The sequence below is a fragment of the Crinia signifera genome, chromosome 1 (genome assembly GCF_055691185.1).
Source record: "Crinia signifera chromosome 1, ASM5569118v1, whole genome shotgun sequence".
Classification (NCBI taxonomy): domain Eukaryota; kingdom Metazoa; phylum Chordata; class Amphibia; order Anura; family Myobatrachidae; genus Crinia; species Crinia signifera.
In genome coordinates, this window is record NC_139217.1 from 335,920,317 (window position 1) to 335,944,745 (window position 24,429).

General features: G+C 44.0%; 1 protein-coding gene and 1 long non-coding RNA gene across 3 annotated transcripts in view; both read right to left on the reverse strand.

The window, feature by feature from the left end:
* NF2 (NF2, moesin-ezrin-radixin like (MERLIN) tumor suppressor) overlaps nucleotides 1-24,429 on the reverse strand; it is a 100,092-nt gene that overhangs the window by 9,895 nt on the left and 65,768 nt on the right. Inside the window, exons 12-17 of one of the 2 annotated variants that reach the window (XM_083145337.1) lie at nucleotides 12,352-12,474; nucleotides 12,003-12,220; nucleotides 9,991-10,096; nucleotides 4,597-4,730; nucleotides 2,265-2,412; nucleotides 1,852-1,898 (exon numbers count right to left, since the gene is read on the reverse strand). In XM_083145337.1, coding sequence (XP_083001463.1) covers nucleotides 1,875-1,898; nucleotides 2,265-2,412; nucleotides 4,597-4,730; nucleotides 9,991-10,096; nucleotides 12,003-12,220; nucleotides 12,352-12,474 — 753 coding nt within the window. In that variant the 3' untranslated portion in view covers nucleotides 1,852-1,874. The remainder of the gene's footprint in view (nucleotides 1-1,851; nucleotides 1,899-2,264; nucleotides 2,413-4,596; nucleotides 4,731-9,990; nucleotides 10,097-12,002; nucleotides 12,221-12,351; nucleotides 12,475-24,429) is intronic. The other variant, XM_083145336.1, reaches the window with a different exon arrangement.
* On the reverse strand, nucleotides 12,983-19,067 carry LOC146006852 (uncharacterized). The gene is made up of 2 exons (XR_014444112.1): nucleotides 13,578-19,067; nucleotides 12,983-13,438 (listed from the first exon to the last, which is right to left on the reverse strand). It is a non-coding gene; the product is annotated as an uncharacterized LOC146006852 (long non-coding RNA).

Below are 24,429 nucleotides of genomic sequence, written 5' to 3' on the forward strand. Positions count from 1 at the left end.
ATAGAGGGAGCAGTGCTGACAAAGCAGAATAAGGGCTTAGAGGAAGTATATGATGGAAAACTCCTGTGTGGACACCGCATGAAATAATCGAACACAAAAACAAACACTCCAAAAAAAAAAATGAAACCCAAAATAAATGTAAACCAGGTGGCTCATAATATTGCAGGTGTGTGCACATAAAGGAGGTATAAAATCAGGTATCACATAACACCAAATAGTTTGTTAAGATAGGACAAATACTAAATACAACGAAAAAAACCCCACTGACCTTAACTCTAATGGGGGGTACACACTGAGATTTCCACTATCTTTCTATTTGATTTTGCTTATAGAAGTGAAATCGAATGGGCACACAAATGGGTTTTCCACATTCGATCTTGATACACGTTCACGTTTAGTGGAAATCGAAAAGAAAAATAGTCTTGGCAGGCAAGACTAAATAGTAGAAATAGAATCAAATGCCAGATCAGATTGAACGGCATATCGAATCAAAATCGAATCGAATTTCACATCTAACCTTGTGTACCCACTATAAAGCATCATCAATTGCAGTCTGTCTTTTGACTACAGTCATAATAATAATAATAAAGCAAAACAAAAATAGTCTCTAAAGCTGAACACACACTATATGATATCCTCCCTTAGCAACATCGTGAGTGATGTACCACAAACTCCCGGGCAAACGGCACTCTGAACAATACCATTAATTATATCGTCCAGTGACGTCACCCGGCCCCTGCTCAGAACATGAAGTCTTGGTTGATAAAGTAAGATTTTGACTGCATATTCAGACGATGGAGGACATTGTTAACAACATATTGCGTACACATTAGACAATGTTAACAATATAGTTATAGTTCATATAGGTAATTATATATCGCATGGTGAGTACACACCTTTAAGCAAGTTATACCCACGCGGGTAATACCCTTCAGGCCAGCTGCTCTTTCTAGTGTCCCTTACTGGTGACCTGGATAATAATGATCAGTGTCCTTCCATACCATCGAAATGCAACAACATATAGCTGGTCCAACCATGTTTCTTCCACCTACAACTGCTGCTTAACTTTTTATGAAGTTAAAGAAATATACAGTATGGCCTAATTTAGTGGCGACACATTGGCAGACACATTTTCTACGACTTCATCCAAATGCCAACATAAATCCCTTCCCATGGTGTACATCCATGTGTATGAATGTGCATGGACACACTCTCTGACCACTTGTAGACCTTGTAATATCCCCGGTGCTTCTTCAGATGCACCAACCCTATGGAAGGTGTAGAATATTCATCTGAATGTAGCCGCCTACACGAATGATTCAGCATTGCTGTATGCAGTTACTACCTGTATTAGACAGACCATATCCATGTATCAGCTGGTCCACCTCACAGTCACTGCACAGCACTTCTCCAAAGCATTTCTGATACCATGAATTTTAATAGCAACTGTGCCACACTGTATAACAAGTGTCATAGGAGATTTTAGGTACTTTCACTTGTGTGCAGTAGCAAAAACCTGATTCCACACTGAGAACATCAGCAATGCGTGCAACTCTTAACAAGTTTTATTGAATTTGTCTTGTTCATCCTCAAAACCATATGATCTGTCTGGAACGGTTTGTTTCCCTCCCCCCGATTGTAAATGCCCCTCGTAGCGGTTGTAGAAAAAAGGTTGATGCTGAAAGTGTTGTCAGCACATCGCATATAAGCTAAAGGATTCCCGCAGCAAGGACCACCATCTAATCTGTATGATCTAGCTTCCCATACTGTTGGATACTTGCCTTCACATGCACACACAGGTTAGTAACTGTGGGGTTATTTACAGGACAGGCACACACACGTACACAATACCTGCCACACACTATGGATCACGCTCAGATGCAGACAGCTCTCCTCCCCTGACAGGAAAAAAGACAAATGCCAGAGCATGTGAAGATGAATAGATGAGCGTAGATGAGAGAAGCATGGCAGATGTTTTGTTGCAATGTTCTATTCATATCAAGTTACTCTTCATGGGTCTGTCCTAATAGTCAATACATCAACATTGCACATCTATATTCTCTCTCTGTGACATGCAAGCATATTAACAAATATAGGCACTGACCCCCAAACTAAACTTGCCTGTTCAATAATTGAACCCATTTTACCACGGCCAGCTCAGATACCACCACTAACAGTGTTCCTCCACGGAAAGCCCCAGTATGCCTAGGATCACACTCTACAGGTTTAATAACTGTGCAATCTGTTGCACTTTAGACGCTCACCTTTTTGATTGTATTTTGTTTGCTGCCTGCGTTCTCGTGCATTATATCCATCGCACTCTCACGCTCTTTTAACTTAAGGGATTCGATTTCTGTTTTGAGCTCATTCAGCTGCTCTTGCAGGTGGCGGCTCTTTTCCATGTACTCTACCCTGTGGAAACAGAACAGGTACACACATGTAAAATCTCTATCAGTACATAGAAATAGAACAAATACCAATTCCACCAAGCACATGCCGGGTGCCACCAAAATAACTCCATGGTCTAAATTTACCAAAAGAAAAAATATTTATTTTAACAAGTGCTATATTTCACCTATGGAAGTCACATGCCAGCCACACGCGGTGTTCTGAATGGAGAGCTAATGGTTAGTCCAGTCATTTTCTACCTAAACACTGTGCAGTTTACTTTGAAATACGTATCCGGTCGATAGGGTCAACATCATATTGTTGACATGCACAAAGCTCAACAAGAGTTTGGTGCATGCGGTGTCCTATGACGAATGGTAAAGTGAGCTGAAGAAAGCAAGCCATACAGCAGTAGGGACGTGGTATATTAAACAGCCCTATACAGTGTATTTATAATTCATGTTACTATACCAGTTCCAAATATTGATGTGGTAATGTGATGGTGATTAAGATATATAGGTCATCTTGTGTCTCTGTACATGGGCCAGTCATTACAGGAGATCAACGTAGACAGATTACATTAGACTGTATGCAAAAGATAGAAATTATTTAGATATACACCATACTTCTCCACTGTATTGAAGGGAATATATACATATATATGGAGAGATGCGGTCAGGATGCCAGCATTCAATATAAAGAAGCTGGCATCCCGTCTGCCATCAAGACCAACACTAGTACCTTGAAAAGGATCAGGAGGCAGACGCCGGAATACAGACCGGTAAGTATGTGCGGTGGGCTAATGTGCTGCTGTGGAAAGGGGGGGACTTGGGGTTAGGAGGGGAAGGTTAGACTGCAGAGTGGGAGGGTTAGGTGTAGGCACTAGTGGGGAGACTCATGGTTAGGCTGCGGAGAGGGAGGGTAAGATTTAGGCACTGAGAAGTGGGGGTTAGGGTTAAGCTGAGGGTTGCGGGGGTTTAAGGAGGTAGGACTGGGGAGTTATAGTTAGGGGGTGGGGTATGGGGAGGGGGGGCTGGGGTCAGGCTGTGGGGAGTGAGGGTTTTGAGAGGGGAGGGGACGAAGCCTCTTTTGGAACTCTCCATATCAGAGACGCAGGGTCAGTCTTTTGACCGCAAGGATATCGTATGTATCATATATATTGGTGTGACATCCAAAAATAAATGTCTGCTACCTGTGCTGTTATATTACAACATAAAACATGTTTGAAACAATGGGCAATACCACATTAGTAGTTGACATTTTTTTTATAAAAATGCTAACTTTTAATTTAGGCTAAAAAAAAAAGTCTGAAGTTGCCTCATTAACCCTTTGGCTGCCGGGTTGCAGTATATTGTCATTTATCTGAGGAAATACAAGGTGCTAGATGGTGCATGTGCTTTAAATAGTTTAGTTTTTGGTAAGAATGAGGGGACATTTTACATCATTATGATGATACTGTAGCTTCAGAGTATGTGGACTGTTTGGGGTATAAAAGGTATTAAAATGCAGTGCTAGTGAAGTTTTAAGTCTCAGATTAGTTTAGACAAGGGGTCAAACTATTTTGCTCTAGGACCCGATCAGACAATAAAACTAATGACAGGACCCCAGCAAGTGACTGCAGAAGGTCATCACATCACATGTGTAGTCAGCAGACAGCACATACATGGCAGAATTGTGGAGGCACAAAATTATGTGAGGAGTCTAAAATAACAGACAGTCCTTGAATCACTGACTGAGATTAGAAAAGTCATCAGCCTGATTGTCACAACAACATGGAGTCGCAACCCCATGCTGATATGGTCCGGACCCACAGTTTGAGAACCGTTGGTTTAGACTAACATGACAATCCCGACAAGTACTATAAAATAAAAGACCACTGCTAATGTCAAACCTAAGGATATTCCATCTTAACCAAATGCCATTATTGCACATAATCATATGATAGACATACTGTAGTTCATATCTTCATGTGATATGCTATTTATACCCTCACCTCATTCTACAAAAAAAAAAAAATGAAAAAATGTGCCTCCGTTTAGGTCCTATAACAAAAAAGATGGAGTACGGCCAGTCACACACAACACCCTATGGGCACACATACTATGCAAAAGACTACTGTGCTAACCCCGTGTACTGTACAACTTAAACACACGGCACACTAAAATTCTAATAAAAAGCGATTTGCCGAACTTCTGTTCACACACTTACTTTTCTTTCTCAATTTCCATGGATAGGCGTTTCATATCGGTGTCCTTGAAATCATAGGGCAGGCTATCACTGAACATGCTGAAGCTTGGCACATCTACAGGGGGCACAGAACTGCTGCTGGTTCCTGCCGCTTGCTGAAAAGTAATTTTTTTGCTTTAGAACAATTCCATATTTTAGAAAAGAAGAAAACTGTAACAAACCAAAAATGATAAAACAACCCGGACAACAATGATGTTCTGGCCAAAACAATGCTATTCTCACAGCTGTTGAGCAGATGGATGCTTGGTCTAGAAAGGTTTGGCAAAAAGATCATGACCTTTGTAGATCACTGCCATTCTCATATGCCAGGAGATCATGTTATAAACTACCCCTTACTCGCACAGCATCCCTGACATGTATTTAGCACGCGTTGTAAAAAATATTTCTAGGCACAGGGGACATCAGGTTCAGATTCTGGACATAATCATAGGAACGGAACAGGTTTAATGTTATTTGTCAGCGGCCAATAATACCTGGAGAAGAAAGCTTATATTTCCATAACTTGGCACAACTATAATTATCTGGATGTATCCTTTTCATCAATACATTAGTATTCACTTCTATGAACTATCTGTTTCAATTATCCTCACACCTTGACTATTGCTTCATAAAAATAATTTGCAGAATTGTAGAAATGTCTAGGCCTACACCATCTAAACAGTGGCCGGCTATCGAAGGTCACTCGGTGGGAATGTCCCCAAAGGTAATCCCATGGCTCCGGAAGATCCCTGTGGTGAGACATCCCACCCTGACCCCAACACTTTCTTGTTGGGGTAGATACAGATCCCTGCGCTATTTTGACCCGGGTGTGACGCTCCTTACTCCGCTTATTAATAATCCTGAATTCCCTCCAGGATTTGAATTACGAAATCTCTATAGTCGCTTTTCAGTGGAGGTGTCACACCTGGGACAATTGGTGGCTAGATCTGGCCTACGCTCCTTTGAGGAATTGCATAAAGATATTGGTCTCCCGACGGGCCTCTTTTGGTTCTACCTCCAGATTAGACATTATGTCTCCTCCCTTCCGAAACGAAATCAAGGCTGGGATCCAACCCCCTTTGAGTCGCTAATACTCTCTAAGGAGGCCCCGAACCACCTGATTTCTAAATTTTATCAAGTATGCCTTAGTAACCTACCAGACCCAACGCCTGCATACACGAGGGCGTGGCACAAGGAGCTGGGTCAGGATCTGTCGGGAGATCAATGGAGTCAAATATTTAAATTTGTTTTTGCATCCTCCTCCTCAATCCAAACTCTAGAAACCCAATATAAGATACTATCTAGATGGTATAGATGCCCCTCCATACTACACAAAATGAACAGCGCCCTACCCGACCTCTGCTGGAGATGCAACCAACATATTGGCACTCCCCTACATATCTGGTGGGCCTGCCCAGTTATCCAAGACTATTGGCACCAGATTCATACCGTCTCAGAAAAGATAATCAATTCCTCTCTTCCATTTACTCCTGAATTCTGGTTGCTTAATCTTATGGATATGCCCATCTCCCGATACAAGAAATCTCTAATTAGACACCTAATGAATGCGGCTAGGGCAGTCATTCCCTGTCATTGGAGAACTAACAGGGCCCCTCCCATCACGCACTGGTTCCGCAGAATAGACTTATATATGTCCATGGAAGATCTGTCATCCTTTCTGAAAGGTTCTCCCCAGACCTTTACAGCTACTTGGTTGAGCTGGCTCACCTATAAAGAATCATCAGATTACTCTCATCATATGAGACAGGTCGCTGGGTCGTAGAGATCCCTGGGTACAAATCTCCCCCCCCCCCTCCCCTCTATTCTTTACTCTCTTTTTGACACTCTACTCCCTTTTATAAACGGTACATCTTATTATGGGTACCAATTACATTGTCAATGTTTGATTGTTGAACACTACCACATCATACCCTGAAAGACGGACTCAGCACCCTACGCCTGTATTTGTCTGTATTGTTCACTTGAGTGCATTACATTACATTGTTTTATTTCTGAGATGTATTGTGATTTTCTTTAATAAAAATTGATTGCACAAAAAAAAAAAAAATTTGCAAAGTTGAATTACTGCTTTAAAAGACCATTTGAGAGCAGAGCATAAAATACACTTTTGATTGGGAGTGGTATGCGGGCCCAACAGTCAGGATTATCACAGTAAAGATCAGAATCTCGACCGACAATACTCTAAAGGGAGTAGAAGGGCGAGCGCTAAGAAGCCCCTTGCAGGGACTGCACATGCCACAGGTTCTATTCTCCCTCTATGGTGGTCGTGGAACCCCATGGGGAAAAAAAGCCCCTGTCAGATAGGAACCAGACTGTCTGCCTTTAAACAAACAGTTGGGACTCCGATGTCCAGGGCCGGTGCTAGGGTGTCCGGCGCCCTCCTGCAAACGCTATATTTGCGCCCCCCCATATTTAATAAAAGGACAGAACACACAACTAAAGGATGTGGTATCATAAGGAAGGGGCATAATTGGTGGTACAATAGTACCACCAATTCAATTACACCATTAAGTATCACAAAGATGGGGCAGATGGGCATATGCTGGGAAGAGAGGGGAACAGATGTGGGGAGAGAGGGGGGGGGGATAAATGCTGGGGAGTCAGCGGGGAGTGGAGATGCTGTGAAGAGTGAGGGTGGTACATATGTGGGGAGAGGGGGCAGATGGAGGGGAGACTGAGACAGGTGTTGGGAGATGGGGGACAGATAATGGGCAGGGAGAGTGGGGATGGATGATAGGCAGGGAGAGGAGGGGGATAGATACTGGGCAGTGAGAAGAGGGAATAGATACTGAGCAGGGAGAGGGGGGCAGGTACTGGGCAGGGAGATTAGGGGATAGATACTGCCAGGAGGGGGGATATATGCTGGGTAGGGAGAGGGGGGGGGGGGGGGGGGATAGATACTGGACAGGAGGGAGGGGCATATACTGGGCAGGGAGATGAGGGGATAGGTATTGGGCAGGAGGGGGGGGGGCAGATAATGGGCAGAGAAAGGGGCGGGTACTGGGCAGAGAGATGAGGGGATATATACTGGGCAGGAGAGGTGGCAGGTATAGGGCAGGGAAAGGGGGGCAGGTACTGGGTAGGGAGAGATGGGGATAGATACTGCCAGAAGAGGGGGACTCAGATGCTGGACAGTAGAGGGGGGCAGGTACTGGGCAGGGGGATGAGGGGATAGATAATGCCAGGAGGGGGGGTATATGCTGGGATATAAGCACTGGGCAGGGAGATGAAGGGATAGGTACTGGGCAAGGGGGGGGGGGGTAAAGGACAGGGAGAGGGGGTAGGGACTGGGTAGGGAGATGAAGGGATAGATACAGGGCAGGGAGAGGGTGGTACAGATGATGGGCTGAGAGAGAGAGATAGAGAAGCTGCAAAGAGGCAGGAGGTGAAGAGACAGAGGTGGCTAGGGTGCCTACTCACAGAGTCAGAGGGTGCCATGCTGTCAGGTTGATCCTCGATGTTCCAGGGGTCAGGGGAGCATGTGATAGGCTCCTCCAATCAGGGCTCTGCTAATCAGCATGTGCCGAGCTCCTCCAATCACAGCTCGGCACATGCTGTCCTGACACTGATGCAGAGTTCAGGGGGGAGGGGCTCAGCACCGTGCACTGTGGTAGCCTGGAAGGTGAAGGGATACCCCTGCTGATGCTCTCTGATGATGTAAGCCCTCCTGTCCCTACTGCTGCTGCTGTCATCTCTCCCTCTCCTCTGCTGCCAGCGCTGCTGCCTGTCACACACCGTGACAGGTGCAGCAGCAACAGCACCAGCAGTGCACCACATACCCCTGCGCACAGTTGCAGAGTCGCAGAGCAGGGACAGCGCCGCCTACACAGCCTGACGCCTTCCTGCTTTGCAGGCTCTGCTGAGCGGGTAGCGCCGGCCCTGCCGATGTCCGTATACTGAGCGTCGAAATCCAGACTGTCGGGACGTCAACGGCACCCCTTTTTCTTCCCCATTTCCCTTTAGCATTGCATTTGCAAATTCACCAGACATACTGGAATAAGAGACAAACTAAAAAGACAAAATACAAAACTTTCTGGCAAACACTACCAGGAATACCTTATTAGATCGTGATATCAGAGTCCACGGGTAATAACTCAATCTGGGCTACTAAAAGGCCAGTTGTGTCGTTGCTTATCGGGAATATAATTTTGCCTACTTCAGGCAGGCGAAGCAAAATCCCTGAAAGCAGTCCCGTTCTCTAGTTAAAACAGGGCTGCCGCGGTCGAAAACATACAGGTTTCAATAAACATATGTTTTCGGGAGAAGTCATGCTTTCTATTTAGCGATGTAATTTGGATACCCCATTAAAAAACATTGGGAGAAAAGTGTGGAAAACTCCATATTTTTAATCGGGGATCATAGGATAATCCTGTACGCATGGGTCTTCAACCTGTGGCCCTCCAGATGTTGTGAAACTACATGTTCCAACACGCATTGCCACATTTTTTCCTATAAGAGCATGCTAAAATGGTCAGGGCATGTGGAGGGCCACAGGTTGAAGACCTGTGACATAAAGCAATGATATCTAGTCTATAATGATTTATATAAGGTGTACTCTGCTTAGAGGCTTCTACAGATGCAAATAAGGACATGAATGCAAAAGATAGAAAAGTGAAGGAATGGAAAAAAATGATTCCTAACATAATGGGGAATTCAATTCAGCATTATGTTGAATAGTGCTTGGAATAAGTGCCCCTCATTGCACCTAGCACTTACATCAGGAGATACCACACCTAAAGCCAGGGTATTAGTGGTGGCAAAAGCCATTCTTGGTGTCAAGTTCTCAGCACAATATTGTTCGTGTACACAGTAAAGCTGGCCATACATCTACAGATCGATTGTCAGATTGAGCTGGTTGGAACAAAAACCTGGTAATATCTGAATGACAGTTTTTGGCAGTTTTCCAGCATTTCAAAGCAAATGGTCAACCGTCATTTGTTCCCATCCATTACCAAGATTTTGTTCCAACCAGCCAGATCTGACAATCAATCTGTAGATGTATGGCCAGCTTTAGGCCGCAACTAGAAGTGCAACACTAGTTAGTCAGATTAGGCTGCGAGCAGAAACTCACTATTATCGGGTTTATAGCCCGGCTTATTGAAAAGCGTCGGCACTCATCCCAGTCTATTCAACATCACGCGCATCGGGCTGCCCTCATGGGCTCAAGGAAAATCAGTCAAAATCATACACAGCCAATCTCAACGTGTGTATGCACTTTTATAATGCAGTACAGATATTATGGTAAAAATAAATAAATAAAAGAGTTTGAAAGCACTTGTAATTGTCCGGCCTTAGAAAACAAACTGACATTACGAGTTGAGCTCACACATTAAGGTTCCCTATGCAACAAAGTACCGTAAAGGCTGTTTTGTTGGAGATGTCCAGAAGCTTTTGTTTGGCTCTACGTTCAGAGTCACGGGCCTCTTGCAGATCTTGTTTCAGCTGTTCTGCTTCTTTGGATCTTAGGTGGAGAAGGGGAGGGAGACGGGCATTAAAACTACTAAACGCTAATGCAGAACTTTAAGTTCAAAAGTCATCCACACTGAAACTTGCATAGACATGTGCAGGAAAGTGAGCAACGTTTGGCTAGCATAAATCTCGGTGTGCACAGCTCAATATTATGGGCACACATTGCTGAGCATTAAATATCTCCCAACGGGCATATTTATCACAATCTGCACCTCAAACGGGGATGGGGTGTGATAAATTCACAGAGAGATACTTTTGTCTACATTGCAAGAATGTGTAGAAATATTTCATGCAAATTCTCTTACCACACTAATCAGGGTTTTCTTCACTGCCTTTTTTTATGCACCACCGTCAGCTACCCCCTCTCCACTTACCTGCAGCCAGAACTGGTGAGTGTGATAAAGGAGGGTAGCTTGTCATCCGATCCTGTGCTCTGTTGTGACCCTTGGTGTGGTAAAATGAGATGTGGTTTCACAACATCTGAGTTCACTTTTACTGCGATCACAACAGGAGCATAGTGATCAACTGACCGTCTGCTTTGATCTCTAGTCCCTGGATGGTTTTTTTTTGTTAGTAATCACATTGTAGTTTATCAGACACACACATGGCTGATTAAAGCGGCTGGATCCCAACTCGGCCTCAGGGTGGGGTGTGCAGGAGTTGGGTAACCGTAAGGCAGCCCTATTAATGCTATCTGGGAATAGTGTTAGTATCACAGGTTGCTCTATGGTGTGTTTCTACAATTACATTTTTGTAAATTCAGGTAGATCTAATTTCTTATTACAAGTATGGAAAATGCAAACTGGTTATTAAAAATTATCAATTTAAGGGCTTGGAGCAGAATATTAAAAATTTTTTTTTACAATTGCCCAATAATACAAACTGGTGTGGTATATGACCCCGACAGTCAAGATCCCAACGTCGGGATACCGACTGCCCGGACTCAGAGAGCAGAGGAAGTGCAACGAAGCCCCTTGCGGGCTTTCTGCGCACGCCACGCTGTGGGCACAGTGGCTTGCTACACTCTCCACCTATTCTATTCTCCCTCTATGAGGGTCGTGGACCCCCATGAGGGTGAATAGCCGGTGGCAGTTGGGAGCCTGAGTGTCTGGGTTTTAAACAGTCGAGATTCCGACGTCTGTGTAATAACTGTCGGAATCCAGACGGTCTGTCAACCATCCAGCACCCATACAAACAGGTAATAAGAAAACAATGTGAAAAGTGAGTGAAGACAGACTCAAATTTTAGAAAAATAGTTTTGATAAATATGCCCATTAATATCCTCATCGTCCGTGTAAGTCTAATAAAAACAAGAAATATTGGGTGGGAATTCAATTGTTAGCCCGGGTAGTTGTCTCTGCTGCTCACCGGATAGAGCTAGTCAATTTTTGCTCCAATTGGGCACAACCACCTGCTGGCGCCAGCATTTCAGATCGCACTCACTGGGGATGGTGAGCTGAAATGTGTGAAAATGTAACCATTTCAGTGCTCAAACTGGACTTTTTGTGCTGCACCTACTAGTTTTGTCAGGTTTAGCTGCTTTATGCGGCAACAGAGGAAATGTACTTAGGAGCAATATTATCAGATGGCAAAACTTGGAATTTAATGGGGAATTATAATCAAGTGTGATTTGACAAAATCCCAGGTTTTCAATGATTTTTTTGTATGAAGACAAAGTATATATAATGCACCTTGAAATCCCACATTACAAATAAAGAAAAGCTCCAATCGTAACACATTGCACTGCATTCCATCTCTCTCTACAATACCTATTTTTTCTGATGTTATTACTCCTAGGTTCCTTTACTCTGTTTCAGTATTAACACCAACTATCGGGACCAACTCAGGTCAACACACAATACAAGAGGATAATGGTTTAGTTTTCAAGAGAAAATTACCTTCGTTCTGACTCTTCTGCCATCTTTAGCGCTAACATCTCAGTCTCCAGTACCTTCTGCTCCATTAGCCGCTTTTCCTCCTCACCGCGAATGGCTGTGGCTTTAATTCTCTGAATCTCCTGCTCGGCCTCAGCAGCTTTCTGGGCCAGCAGTTTCGCTTCCTCCTCTGTGATTTGTGCTTTCTCTGCGAGAAGGTCAGCAGTTTCTTCCGATCTCATCTGGGCAGTGAATTATATCATGGTCAATAAGGACATGGCATTTCTTTACTAAAAACTTTATTAACATACCAATTTTTAAGTTTAGAACACCACCAGGTTTAAAATGTGCTCATCTAATTTAACACACTCACCAGAGCATCATTGGCCATTTGTGCCTCCTCCTTCAACTGTAACAACCTCCTTTCCATCTCATCTCGCGTCCGTTCTGCTTCCTCTCGCAACTGTTTTTCCCGGGCCAGCCTCTGCCGCTCCATCTGTAAAGGATTCAGTTAAAAGAAACTATATAGAAAGCTATAAATACATTGAACATATTTTTAGATCTATATATAGAGATGATATATCTTGACAGCCCCTGTAGAGCATAATATAGCTCCATTTCGGACACACCGATATCTACACTGCACCCCACACCTTATACTGCCCCTATATTCAATGTACCCCCCACCATATACTGCCCCTATATACACTCACTACACCCCCATAAGCCTCCATATAGTGCTCCCTATACACAGGGCATCCCTCTACGTGAATATACTATGATGCAACCCCAGTTCACTTGCCATCCCAGGACTTGGCCACCAGTACTAGCTACGGTAACCAGGAAATGGATGCTGGAACCCCCACAATGCTTGCAGCAGAGGAATCGGTGACACATGTAGCCTCTTACTAGCAGATGGGGAAAAGGTGTATAAGCCAAGCAAGAAGGGGTGAGACCCTGTGTGGGGTGATCAGTATGGTGAACAGGAGAAGGGGGGGGGGGGGTCAGTGCTGGGGCTGCAGATGATAGGGTGAGGAGCAAGCAGATAACCAGCCCAGCTGCTTTACGTATACTTTGCGCTGTTGGAGCAGTAAGGTCTTGTGCTTCCCCCTCCCACACAGACCATGGCCAGACCCCTAAGGCCAGCTGCTGGTGGGTGTGGTATAACACACGGACAGTCGGAATCCTGACTGCACATCGGGGGGAGTGCAACAAAGCCCCTTGCGGGCTCGTTGTACTCGCCGCCTATTTTAGTCTCCCCACGAGGGAGCAGTCGGGATTCCGACGTCGGGGTAATAACTGTCGGAATCCCGACTGACTGAGTTGTCCGGCACCCCTGCTGGTGGCTACTGTTCTCCTCTACCCCCAGACTGGCCTGGAGCTGTGTAGGGACTGGTGAGCTTACATGTGCCAGTACTGGTGTAAGTAGTGCAGCATATAAATGTTACATTACTCCTCACCTCTATGGTGCGCACCTACACAAACAAACACACACACACACACACCTTCCTGCTCAGCATAAGTGCCCCAGCAGCTTCAGTATGAGTAGCGATGCGTATGTGATCGCATACAGGAGTTTGAGCCAGCCTTTACATACACTGCAACAAGTAGTAAAGGTTGCTTTGAAGACAATTATATGGCAATTACTTTTTTAGATACATTATTTACACTAAAAAGGTGTTATATTTCCCATTTTCCTGTATGAATGAATGGATTTGGATGTGCTCGGCAGGCATGTATTGCTGGATTCCCTGTCTTATGGTACGCAAAATACCAAATCTTTTGTGAGATTATCATCTTTATTCAGTAGGCATACAATTATTGTTCTCCCTTGAATGTATTATTTAACTGTAATTTAATTATAAATAATAGACATACAGTATGCACAAGATTTATTTTACACCAGACAAAAAGTTATTTGCTTATAGAACCATTTCTTCTATTATTCAGCATATATTCCATACACATTGCGGTATGTGTGTGTTACATTTAGACACATACCTAATTATATGATTAATAACTATACTTTTCTCCAGTTAATATAACAGTTTTTTTTCCCCTCAATAAAACTTTACTTGCTTAACCATTTGAGTGCCAAGTGAATTTGTCAAAATAGGTGAGAAAATTGACAAGCAAACATTTTTATTCATCAGAATGACCTGTAATGTTTACCTTCTATAGGAAATATCTTTTTTTTACAAATAATTTTTTATTTGAATTTATATAACAAATGTGGAGGACACTGGCATTTTGAGTGGATATTTTGAACATCTCACAGAGAAGTTGGCGCTCAAAGGGTTAAACCCTATTAAAATACACACAATTCCCTAGTCCTGACAGTTTTGTCCTGATAGTGAAAGAAGGGTGTAAAATGCCACAAAACACAATGCGCCACTAGCTTGGGTGTGCCATTCTGATGTAGAAACACATTTATCTTTCCCTCTCTCTATTGTGTTCAATGACTAAAGGTGCCCAAACACGCTACAATTATTGTACACAATATAGCATCTCAGTCTTGCGATGAGATGAGATCATCTAGTACAAAAAGTATGTGCAGCACAGTTCTTAAATTGCTCACTGGCCTGGTTGAATGCTACAGAGGTTTTACCACCTGAATGAAAACAAAAGTGATCCATCTATTGGGAAGCAGGACCTCTCATAAAGTAACAAAAAGATCATCCATTTTCTAATTTGCCATGTATTTGATGCAGCTCTTAAATGCACCCAATATACGAAGTGATCACACTTGCTCTGATGGTGTATTGTGACAAAACGCCAGAGAATTTTTCTAGCCACTGAAGCATCACCACCAGAGAACACATAATTCACTTGCAAATCCCACATAAAAATCTGCAAGGTATCGACAATACATGCTGGTGGACTATTGGTGCTTAAGACAATTTGTTCCATTGTTTGCTTTAACCAAGGTGACATTATGCCCATACCCAGATGCAGGCATACCTCCACAATTTGCTAGATCATGTCTGGATAAAGGGACCACTGTTTGGAATGCAGTATGTGCTTGTTTAGGTAACTGGACACTGGAATGAATATTGTATTCTGCCCAGTGCCTGGGAGCTCTTGTGTCTCCCTGATGACTGGTGTATACCACAACTGTGGCTTTAAGCTTTTCTTGCACCAGGCAGTATCCCTGAACTATTGTCTACAACAGTGATGGCTAAGCTTGACACGCCAGTTGTTGTTGAACTACACAATCCAGCATACCCTACATCAGTTTTAGCATGGCCAAATAGTAAAACTGTAGCAGGGCATGCTGGGATGTGTAGTTCAACAACAGCTGGAGTGTCAGGGTTAGCCATCACTGGTCTACAACATTGATGAGCAGCTGCTGTGGACCATCAAGAGCAAATAACTACCATTAATCCTGTGAGCGACGCTGTCATTTTTTGGGGATATTTTGAGGATTTCTCACAGCAACATTGGTACTCAAAGGGTTAAGGAAACCATTAATTTATTCTGTTCTATACAACGTAAAATAAGTTTTGAGGGCATTGAGATTAGAAACACTTGGGGAGGGATGTAATAAAATACATCGCCGCCACGATGCTAGCGCATATATAAGCGCATATATATTAACATATGCTCCTAGCATCACAGCACGGTGACAGAGCCCCCCCGCGATACCTGTGATGTAGTGTGCGGGAGGGGGGTCTCAGGGCAGCTTTCCCTGGCGCCTCCTCCCCTGCAGCCAGAAGCGGCTGTGACATACTGCTAGGGGGAGGAGGAGTTTCACGGAGGACGGGGAGGGGGGTAGGTATCTGCGGCAGGCTGTGATAGAAGCAGTGGCCGGGTATTCGTACATTTGAAAATGCGGTAAAACCCCCCCCCAATAAAAAATGGGGTTTTACCGCATTTTTCCCGTAGTACATACCACCCTTGGCCTTTTGAAACAAAAATAGATTTGATAAGGCCCATTCCTTTTGTTTTCCTTGCACTGGGGAGATTACACTCACTAGGAGCCTGGAATGGAAACCACTTGAAATGAAAAGATATTTTCCAGTATGCAAATGTTGCTCTCAACACTTTTCCACAGCCTTGCTTACTTATCATAAAACCAAAATGGCTCTCAGAGACACCAGCTACTCTATATACAGACTTGAGTCTTTATTTTCCTAACCTTGATGCTTAAATGTTGTGGCATAAAACAATTCCATATTAAAAGTATCCACCTTATGTGACAATTTCCATTCATCCTTTGGCAATAGATAGAGTTCATAATGTGGGTGTAACTGAAGGTTTAGTCTATGCATCACAAAGCAAATTACTGTATTGCAGAGATGGATAAACTCTTCTGCTTCTCTTTCACAATGTATTTTGTTACAACGTTAAACAGCATGTTGCCTGTAAAATAAAACAGCCCTGGCAGGATTGCGGGAATGCGTCAGACTTCTGAGGAATCTGATCGTTTTGATGAAGTGCAGATAATGAGTTTTCGGTGATATTAAGGTCTATCTTATGGAGACAAAATAATAAGTACTTAATGGTAAGATCATGATACAAAACCACAGCAAAGGGTGATCCACACTGGCGCTGCCCAGATTATCCAAGCAGCTGTAAAAGGAGACTGTCTCCTAGAAACAAAGCTATAGGGAAAGATGTATGAATAAAAAACCAAGCTGCTGGCAATAACCTGTTTGTGCAAAAACGTATCTGTATACAGAGATGCTCCTCTCTTCTGGACCTACCTTTTTATCAACTGCTAGGACTTCCAACCAGCTCTCCTACCAGCTGGAAATGGAAATGCAGTGTCTCAGCATTGAGTAAGGCAGCATGGCATATGTACATTATACAGCATGGCATTGCAGCAGTGCAGGTATGCAAGGTAATTGCTTATAGACCTAGTCCGAGCAATGGAACTCTACATAAGGAGCATCTACATATCAAATGACATTAAACAAATACTGTACAATGGTGCGGCTGCTAAGAACAATATGCAACCTTTACTAAAATGGTGGGTTAGAGAGAAATGTTGTACATTTTTCAACTACAGATTATGGCAAGTAGTCATGTGTGATAATTTTGTCCCATTTGGATTTTGTCCCCCCAAAAATTAAAATAAATAAATAAATAAAACTGTGCTACCGTGTATTAAGGGGTAAAAAAAAAAAGGCAAGTTTTTCAGTCCTTACAATAATATCAGTGCATCAAGTAGTTTCTATTCAGCAACGATCTAGTTCAAATACTTTATTTTAATCACTGACTATAGCTATACAAATGGCTTGAAAAAGGCCAAAGTAGTGGTTGCACCCTGCTTAATGGCCCACTGTACCCTGAATCCAGAGACCACAGGCCTGCACTTGTCCGCAGCTGAATATTGATGCAGGAACTCTGTGTCAGTCTGCTGTGTCTTTCCAGGGCTCTTCACCATTGTGGGAACCCTGCAGCAGCTGCACCAGTTGACCACAGGATCCTTGTATGATCTGACAACTTTGTGCTGGGAGCCACTTGGAGCTGCTGCTGGCTGCAACTCCCAGACTGAGACCAAGTACAGCCTATCACACAGCAAGATATAGAGCTCCCATTCATTTCAAACAGGTGCCTGAACTATATAGTAACACGTAAAGGGTAGAGGGAGTGGGGCAATCACTTCACAAACCTATTGCAAGTACTACATACTGTTAAAAGAGCCTTGATGTTTTACAATATTATTCAATCTTTTATCATATTTAAGGGTGCTGCCATAGACAGTAGTAATGATCCAATAATAGAAAGAAGGAAAAAGGTCTGTCTATTTGCTGGTGCACCAATTAGATTATTAAAACAGAACTTTTATTATATCTGTTTATAAACTGCAATTCACCTGTACAATGTGGAGAAAAAAAAACACTGATAAGGTAATAAAAATAATGATTAAAACCTTGTTTGTATGTGTATTATTGCTCTGGATTAATAGTTTAATTGCTAAACCCTATAGTAGGGGTCTATATGTTAAACACACTTGTATTATTTGTAGGTTCTGAGGGAGAATTTAGTATAGGTGGTTTTGTATATTTCACTCATATTAACACTGAGAATTTCCTAATTTAAGTAAGGATGATAAAACAAGAAATTCACTGGAGTTCATCTGGAGCTGCTGCTGCTGCTGCTGGCTGTGACTGCCAGACTGTACCGAAGACAGCAGAGTGCAGGCTATGAAACTGCAGCATACGGTATAGAGCACCCATCTGTTTGAAAGGGAGACATTATTCAGAAGGTGCCTGGACTATATAAAAAGAGTCTGCACTCTGTCTGTTACAGCAGTTTACCAAAATACTATACCAGCTGTCTAAGGCCGATAATGAATTACCCGCGATCATTGGTAATGGTGTCGCGGGGGGGCTGGTCAATTAGTCCAGGTAATCCATGGGCCTCAAGCAGGCCAAAAATGGGTCTGTTTCTAGAGAAAAACACAGGTTTCACTGAACTTTTGGAGCAAAAAAATGTTGTGGAAAGTTTTGTTCCTGATATTTCTTTGGAGCTTACTGAATACCTGCCTAAGGATCTATCTTACCTTGTGTGGCTGTGGCCAGGAACATTATACCAGTAGGTCTTACATATGATATTTCTATAAGATTTTATATCGTACCATATAGAATACATAGTTTTGTAAAGGGACTATTCTCTAATTGATGGGAACTGTGTATATCTATATTCAGTGACTGAAATAAAGTATTTGAATTATATTGTTGTTTAAAATAAACTTTTATACAGTTCCTGTGCGACTTGTATACATTTATTGTATTATTGGAATAATTTTAGTGCTGAAAAACTTTGTTACCCCAATAGGAAACGGAAGCACAGGATTTTTTTTTACGTATCGTGGGGAGGGCAGTTTTTGCTTTATTACTACTGAAGCTGTGCCCTTAAGCTATAGATTTGTAAGCTTGCGAGCAGGGCCCTCCTACATTTTGACTGTCTGTAAATACCCTGTTTGTTGTATGACTGTCTCCTTTGTAAAGCGCAACGGAATATGCTGCGCTATATAAGAAACGGTACTTCTTGACTTTCACGGCGCCACTCTAGATAGGACAGATAGGATACTAGATAGGATACGATTTGTATGCGATTTGACATAAGATATCGCATAAGATATAGGATAGGTCAGATAGGACAGATAGGACAGATAGGACAGATAGGATACTAGATAGGATACGATCTGTATGCGATTTGACATAAGATATCGCATAAGATATAGGATAGGATTTACTATCCATTTCATTACCCCACTATCCACTAGGGCGTGGAGTTGATTTTATATAGCGTGGCGAGCGCAGCGAGCCACCGAGCCCGAAGCGTGGCGAGCGCAGCGAGCCCGCGAGGGGCGGCGGTACGCGTCCTCCGACCTTTTCATGCCCTACTATCCACGTCGGCGTGGAGTTGAGAATAGAATAGTGTGGCGAGCGCAGCGAGCCACCGAGGCCCGAAGCGTGGCGAGCGCAGCGAGCCCCGCGAGGGGACGCGTATAACTGTGAAGGTATCCGCGTCCCCTCGCGGGGCTCGCTGCGCTCGCCACGCTTCGGGCCTCGGTGGCTCGCTGCGCTCGCCACACTATTCTATTCTCAACTCCACGCCGACGTGGATAGTAGGGCATGAAAAGGTCGGAGGACGCGTACCGCCGCCCCTCGCGGGCTCGCTGCGCTCGCCACGCTTCGGGCTCGGTGGCTCGCTGCGCTCGCCACGCTATATAAAATCAACTCCACGCCCTAGTGGATAGTGGGGTAATGAAATGGATAGTAAATCTTATCCTATATCTTATGCGATATCTTATGTCAAATCGCATACAAATCGGATCCTATCTAGTATCCTATCTGTCCTATCTGTCCTATCTGTCCTATCTGTCCGATCTGTCCGATCTGTCCGATCTGTCCGATCTGTCCGATCTGTCCGATCTGTCCGATCTGTCCGATCTGTCCGATCTGTCCGATCTGTCCGATCTGTCCGATCTGTCCGATCTGTCCGATCTGTCCGATCTGTCCTATCTTCCTATCTGTCCTATCTAGTGGCGCCGTGAAAGTAAAGAAGTACCTAAGAAACTGTTAATAAATAAATAAACCCTCTGCTATAATGAGATGCTGGCTCTTTCCAGTTTATGTGAAAGGGTAATTATGTGCGTCACCTGCCACTAAGTAAGAATGACCAGATTATAAAATGCACAGTATGATACACAATGCAGATTTCTAAACTCACATTTTCAATGGACATAATTAAAAAAGAAAAAGATTAAAATCAATAGTTTTAAAAACACATGTGCCTTCTATACTTATTCCGGTGCACATAACATGTTACCTCACCTTTTTGCACTCTCCAATCCTCCCACTTTTGCTTAGTTACCTCTTATGTCGCCCATACACGCTGCGATCCCGGCGGTACGATGTGTGCTTTGAGGTGCGCGCTCCCGCGGCACCTCATCGCACAGTACAAAAAGTATGTGCTGCACATAATTTTTGTACTTGCTTTTTATCACATCGCATTGCATGCACAAGGCATGCAATGCGATGTGATGGATGCTATTTAAGCCCACAACGCACGCCGGGATCGCAGCGTGTATGGGCAGCTTTACACTGGCTAAAGTCCCTTCCCTATGTCTTGCGTTAGTCTCCCCAATTTCCAGTACACTGTAAAATCTATGGGCAGGACCCTCCTTCCTCCTGTGCTCTTTACTTAATTCATATTATTTATTAACAGTTTCTTATATAGCCTACACACATATTCCGCAGCACTTTACAGAGAATATTTAAACATTCACATCAGTCCCAGCTTACCATCTACATTCCCTACCACATGTACACGCACACAGATATTGTAATGTTAATTTTGTTGGAAGCAAATTAACCTAACTGTATATTTTTGGATTGTGGGAGGAACCCGGAGGAAACCCACGCAAGCACGGGGAGAATATACAAACCACACACAGTTAGGGCCATGATGGGAATCAAACCCATGACCTTAGTGCTGTGAGGCAGTAATGCTAGCCATTACACCATCCGTGATGCCCCAAATAATTCTTATACAAACTAGTTACTCGCTACACCTCCTTCTTTGACTGTCTGCCCTCTGACTCCATTCTTTTGGTTTCCTCAGATAACCTACAGTAGACCCATTTTCTGCTCCCTCACTAGTAGGTGTCAGATTATGCTGAGTATTTTCATTACAACCCTCGCATCAGTGGCTGCATTGAGGTATCACTAATTTTTCTACTTGTTAACTGTATGGTTTTACCCTTTATGGTCTTATTGTTTTGTCCTGTGTACTGCGCTGCAGACAACTTGAGGTGCCCTACTATTTAAGTTTATTCATAATCATTTAAAAAGATAATAGACATAACATACTTAAATCTAGCAGAAGCTTAACACAGTCCTATAATCTGGTATATTCTTGACTTTGAGCTCAATGGTCATGCATTGCAAGCACCTCATAGCTTAACCATTGTCAAAATATCGTGCCAAGGTGATACATTACACACTATTACAACACTTTTATTTACAAAGATATATATATATCTTAAATGAGTGTTCGTTCTTAGACGAACCCTGGAAATGGCTTCCAGCACTTGCGGCAGGCAGTGGTTGGAGGGGTATTGGTCAACAGTAATTAGGTCGACGGTCAATTGGTCAACCACTATTGAGGGCCAGGCAAAACTGTGATGCCTGAAAAAGGTTGACATGGTCAATATGTTGACAAAGGCAATAGTTCGACATGGGAAAGGTCGACATGAAAAAGGTCGATGTGAAGAAGCTCGACGAGAAAAGGTCGACATGCAAAATGTCGACATGCATTTTTGTGTTTTTTTTTTTTTTTTATATTTTTGGGGGTCTATGCCAACATGGACGCCATATAAGTGTACCGCTTAAAAAAAAAAATGAGACGTTGACCTTTGCCATGTCGACCTATTGCTTGTGTCAACCTTTTAACCATGTCAGCCTAATGCATGTCGAACTTTAGCCTATCGGCCAATAGTGGTCAACCTATCTACCACATACCGGTTGAATTGCAGTCTAGCCAGTGATGGAACGCTGCTGCACAAGTGGTACCATAGCTACATGGCCAGTATTAAACATCCGTTTGGCCATGCTGTACTCCCATTGGAACTTCTGTAGTGGCACACCTCTATATGTGGTTCGCTGAGCAGACTGGTCTTTGGATTGAAACTGTAGATCTGCACAAGATCTGCGTCTCTCTCCTGCACTGATCACTAGCTCCCATTCACTATTACAGGACTTTCATCGGGCTGCTCCCACCCTATGGAATGCCCTTCCACACACAATAAGACTCTCCACTAGCCTCCAAACTTTCAAGCGTTCCCTGAAAACTCACCTCTTCAGGCAAGCCTATTATATTTAAGTTCTATACGCATAACCCTCTAAGGCACTTATGTATTATATATCTTCCCTTCTGGACTTGTAACTTGGTCGGACAGCTATGCTATTACTGGTACCTGTCTTTGTGTCTCCCTCCTATATCCCTATAGATTGTAAGCTTGCAGTAGGGCCCTCTAACCCCCAAATCTGTCTGTTACCCAGTTTGTTGTATTACTGTCTACTATTGTAAAGCGCAACGGAATCTGCTGCGCTATATAAAAGGCCCCCATACATTAGTCCGACTTGTCCTAAGGACAAGTCGGACCTGATTTCCCCGGGAGGGGGACACACGATTAGGCACTGATGTGCCAAGTTTTGCAAAATATTACATTGCATGCGATGTATCATTTGCAACTCCCAGGGAGCTGCAGGAGGAGGGAGCAGGGGGGCAAGGGACATCCAGGTGGGGGGTGGAGGACGCTGCAAGGTGGCTGGGGGGCGCTGCTAGTAGCCCAGAGGCAGCGGACGCTGCGGGGCACACAGGCGGCAGTAACGTAGAGGCAGGCAGGGGGAGCGGGAGCTGTCAGCGCTGGAAAAAAAAAGCCCATACAATGAATGGGCGGCCTATGATTGGCTGAGCGCTCTCTCAGCCAATTGCTGACTGGCTGAGAGAGCGCTCAGCCAGTCACAGTCTGCCCATACAATTGTATGGGCTTTTTTTTTCTCCAGCGCTGACAGCTCCCGGCTCCCCCTGCCTGCCTCTACGTTACTGACGCCTGTGTCCCCCGCAGCGTCAGCTGCCTCTGCGCTACTAGAAGCGTCCCCCACCCCCCCACCGGACGGAGCATTGACAGCTCCCTGCTCTGGTTCCCCCTGCCCATCTCGCTCGCCAGCATCCGCCGCCTCTGTGTCCCCTGCCCGGCTGCACAAAAGATTTAGCAAATCTTATGTGCAGCCGGTCCGACCTCCTGACTCTGACCCGATGCACACGGGACCGCGCATTGGGTCGGACTGGGTGTCTACCTGCGATTTTGCCCGATTTCACTGCCCGATCCATCTGAATCGGGTGAAATCGGGACCAAATCGCATAGTGTATGGGGGCCTTAAGAAACTGTAAATAATTAAATAGATACAGGATTCACTGCGACTAACGGTCACCCAAACAGAAGTTGGGCAACTGACATCAATCCTGGCCAGCATGTTGCTGCATCAAGTCACCCTAGCTTCCCCTCCACCCTCCAGTTATCAAATGGGGCCCTCAACATGCAGAAACCTTGCTCAGACCAAGCTTTTTATTAATAAGTATTAAGTGGATAGATCCTGCGGGATGCCTATTTACTTCTTTAACTGGGCCATGGACACCCTAGTGTCCACCTCCACTACGGCAGGCATGGCAGCAACGCTGTCCTCAGGGATGGGGGAACAAAGGTTGGCCATAGTGGGGCAGATGTATTAAGCCTTAACAAGAGATAAATGCAAGGGTGATAAGGAGAGATAAACGTCCAGCCAATCACCCGCTAACTGCCATGTTACAGGCTGTGTTTGAAAAAAGTCAGTAAGGAGCTGATTGGCTGGACGTTTATCTCTCCTTATCACCCTTGCATTTATCTCTTGTTAAGGCTTAATACATCTGCACCATTGTTCCTTGTCTTCCAGGAACCATCTGGAAGGCAGAAATTCTGCAAACTACTCGCACACAGTGGTTCAGGCCAGTGCTTCCACCTGAAAAGTTGTCCAAAACTCTCCTGTGGTAACAGACCCCTTTTTCTCTAATGGTAGAAGATCATGGTTCTCCAGTGGCCTCTGTTGAGCTCCATAGCATGTCAAAGAAGCAAACACGGTCACTTCTTAGTGCTGCTTATATATTGTTTTGTGCCTTGAAATTTCACCAGACTTTAAAAAGAGAGATTACAGTCCACAAGCAGACAGTCAGATTGTGTCTACATCTGCACTGCCCTCATATTTAGGGGTACATTTATTAAGCAAAGCTTTTCAAATTAGCAGGGCATGATTGAAGGTTCAAGGCACAATAGGCCACTACACATTCCCCATGTAATGTTCATAAACACAAGTGTAAGGGATCTCATGGACTTGCCATCCATACTGCCCATGTGCATGTAACAAAGCTTATACAACTGGCATGTAGGATCTAA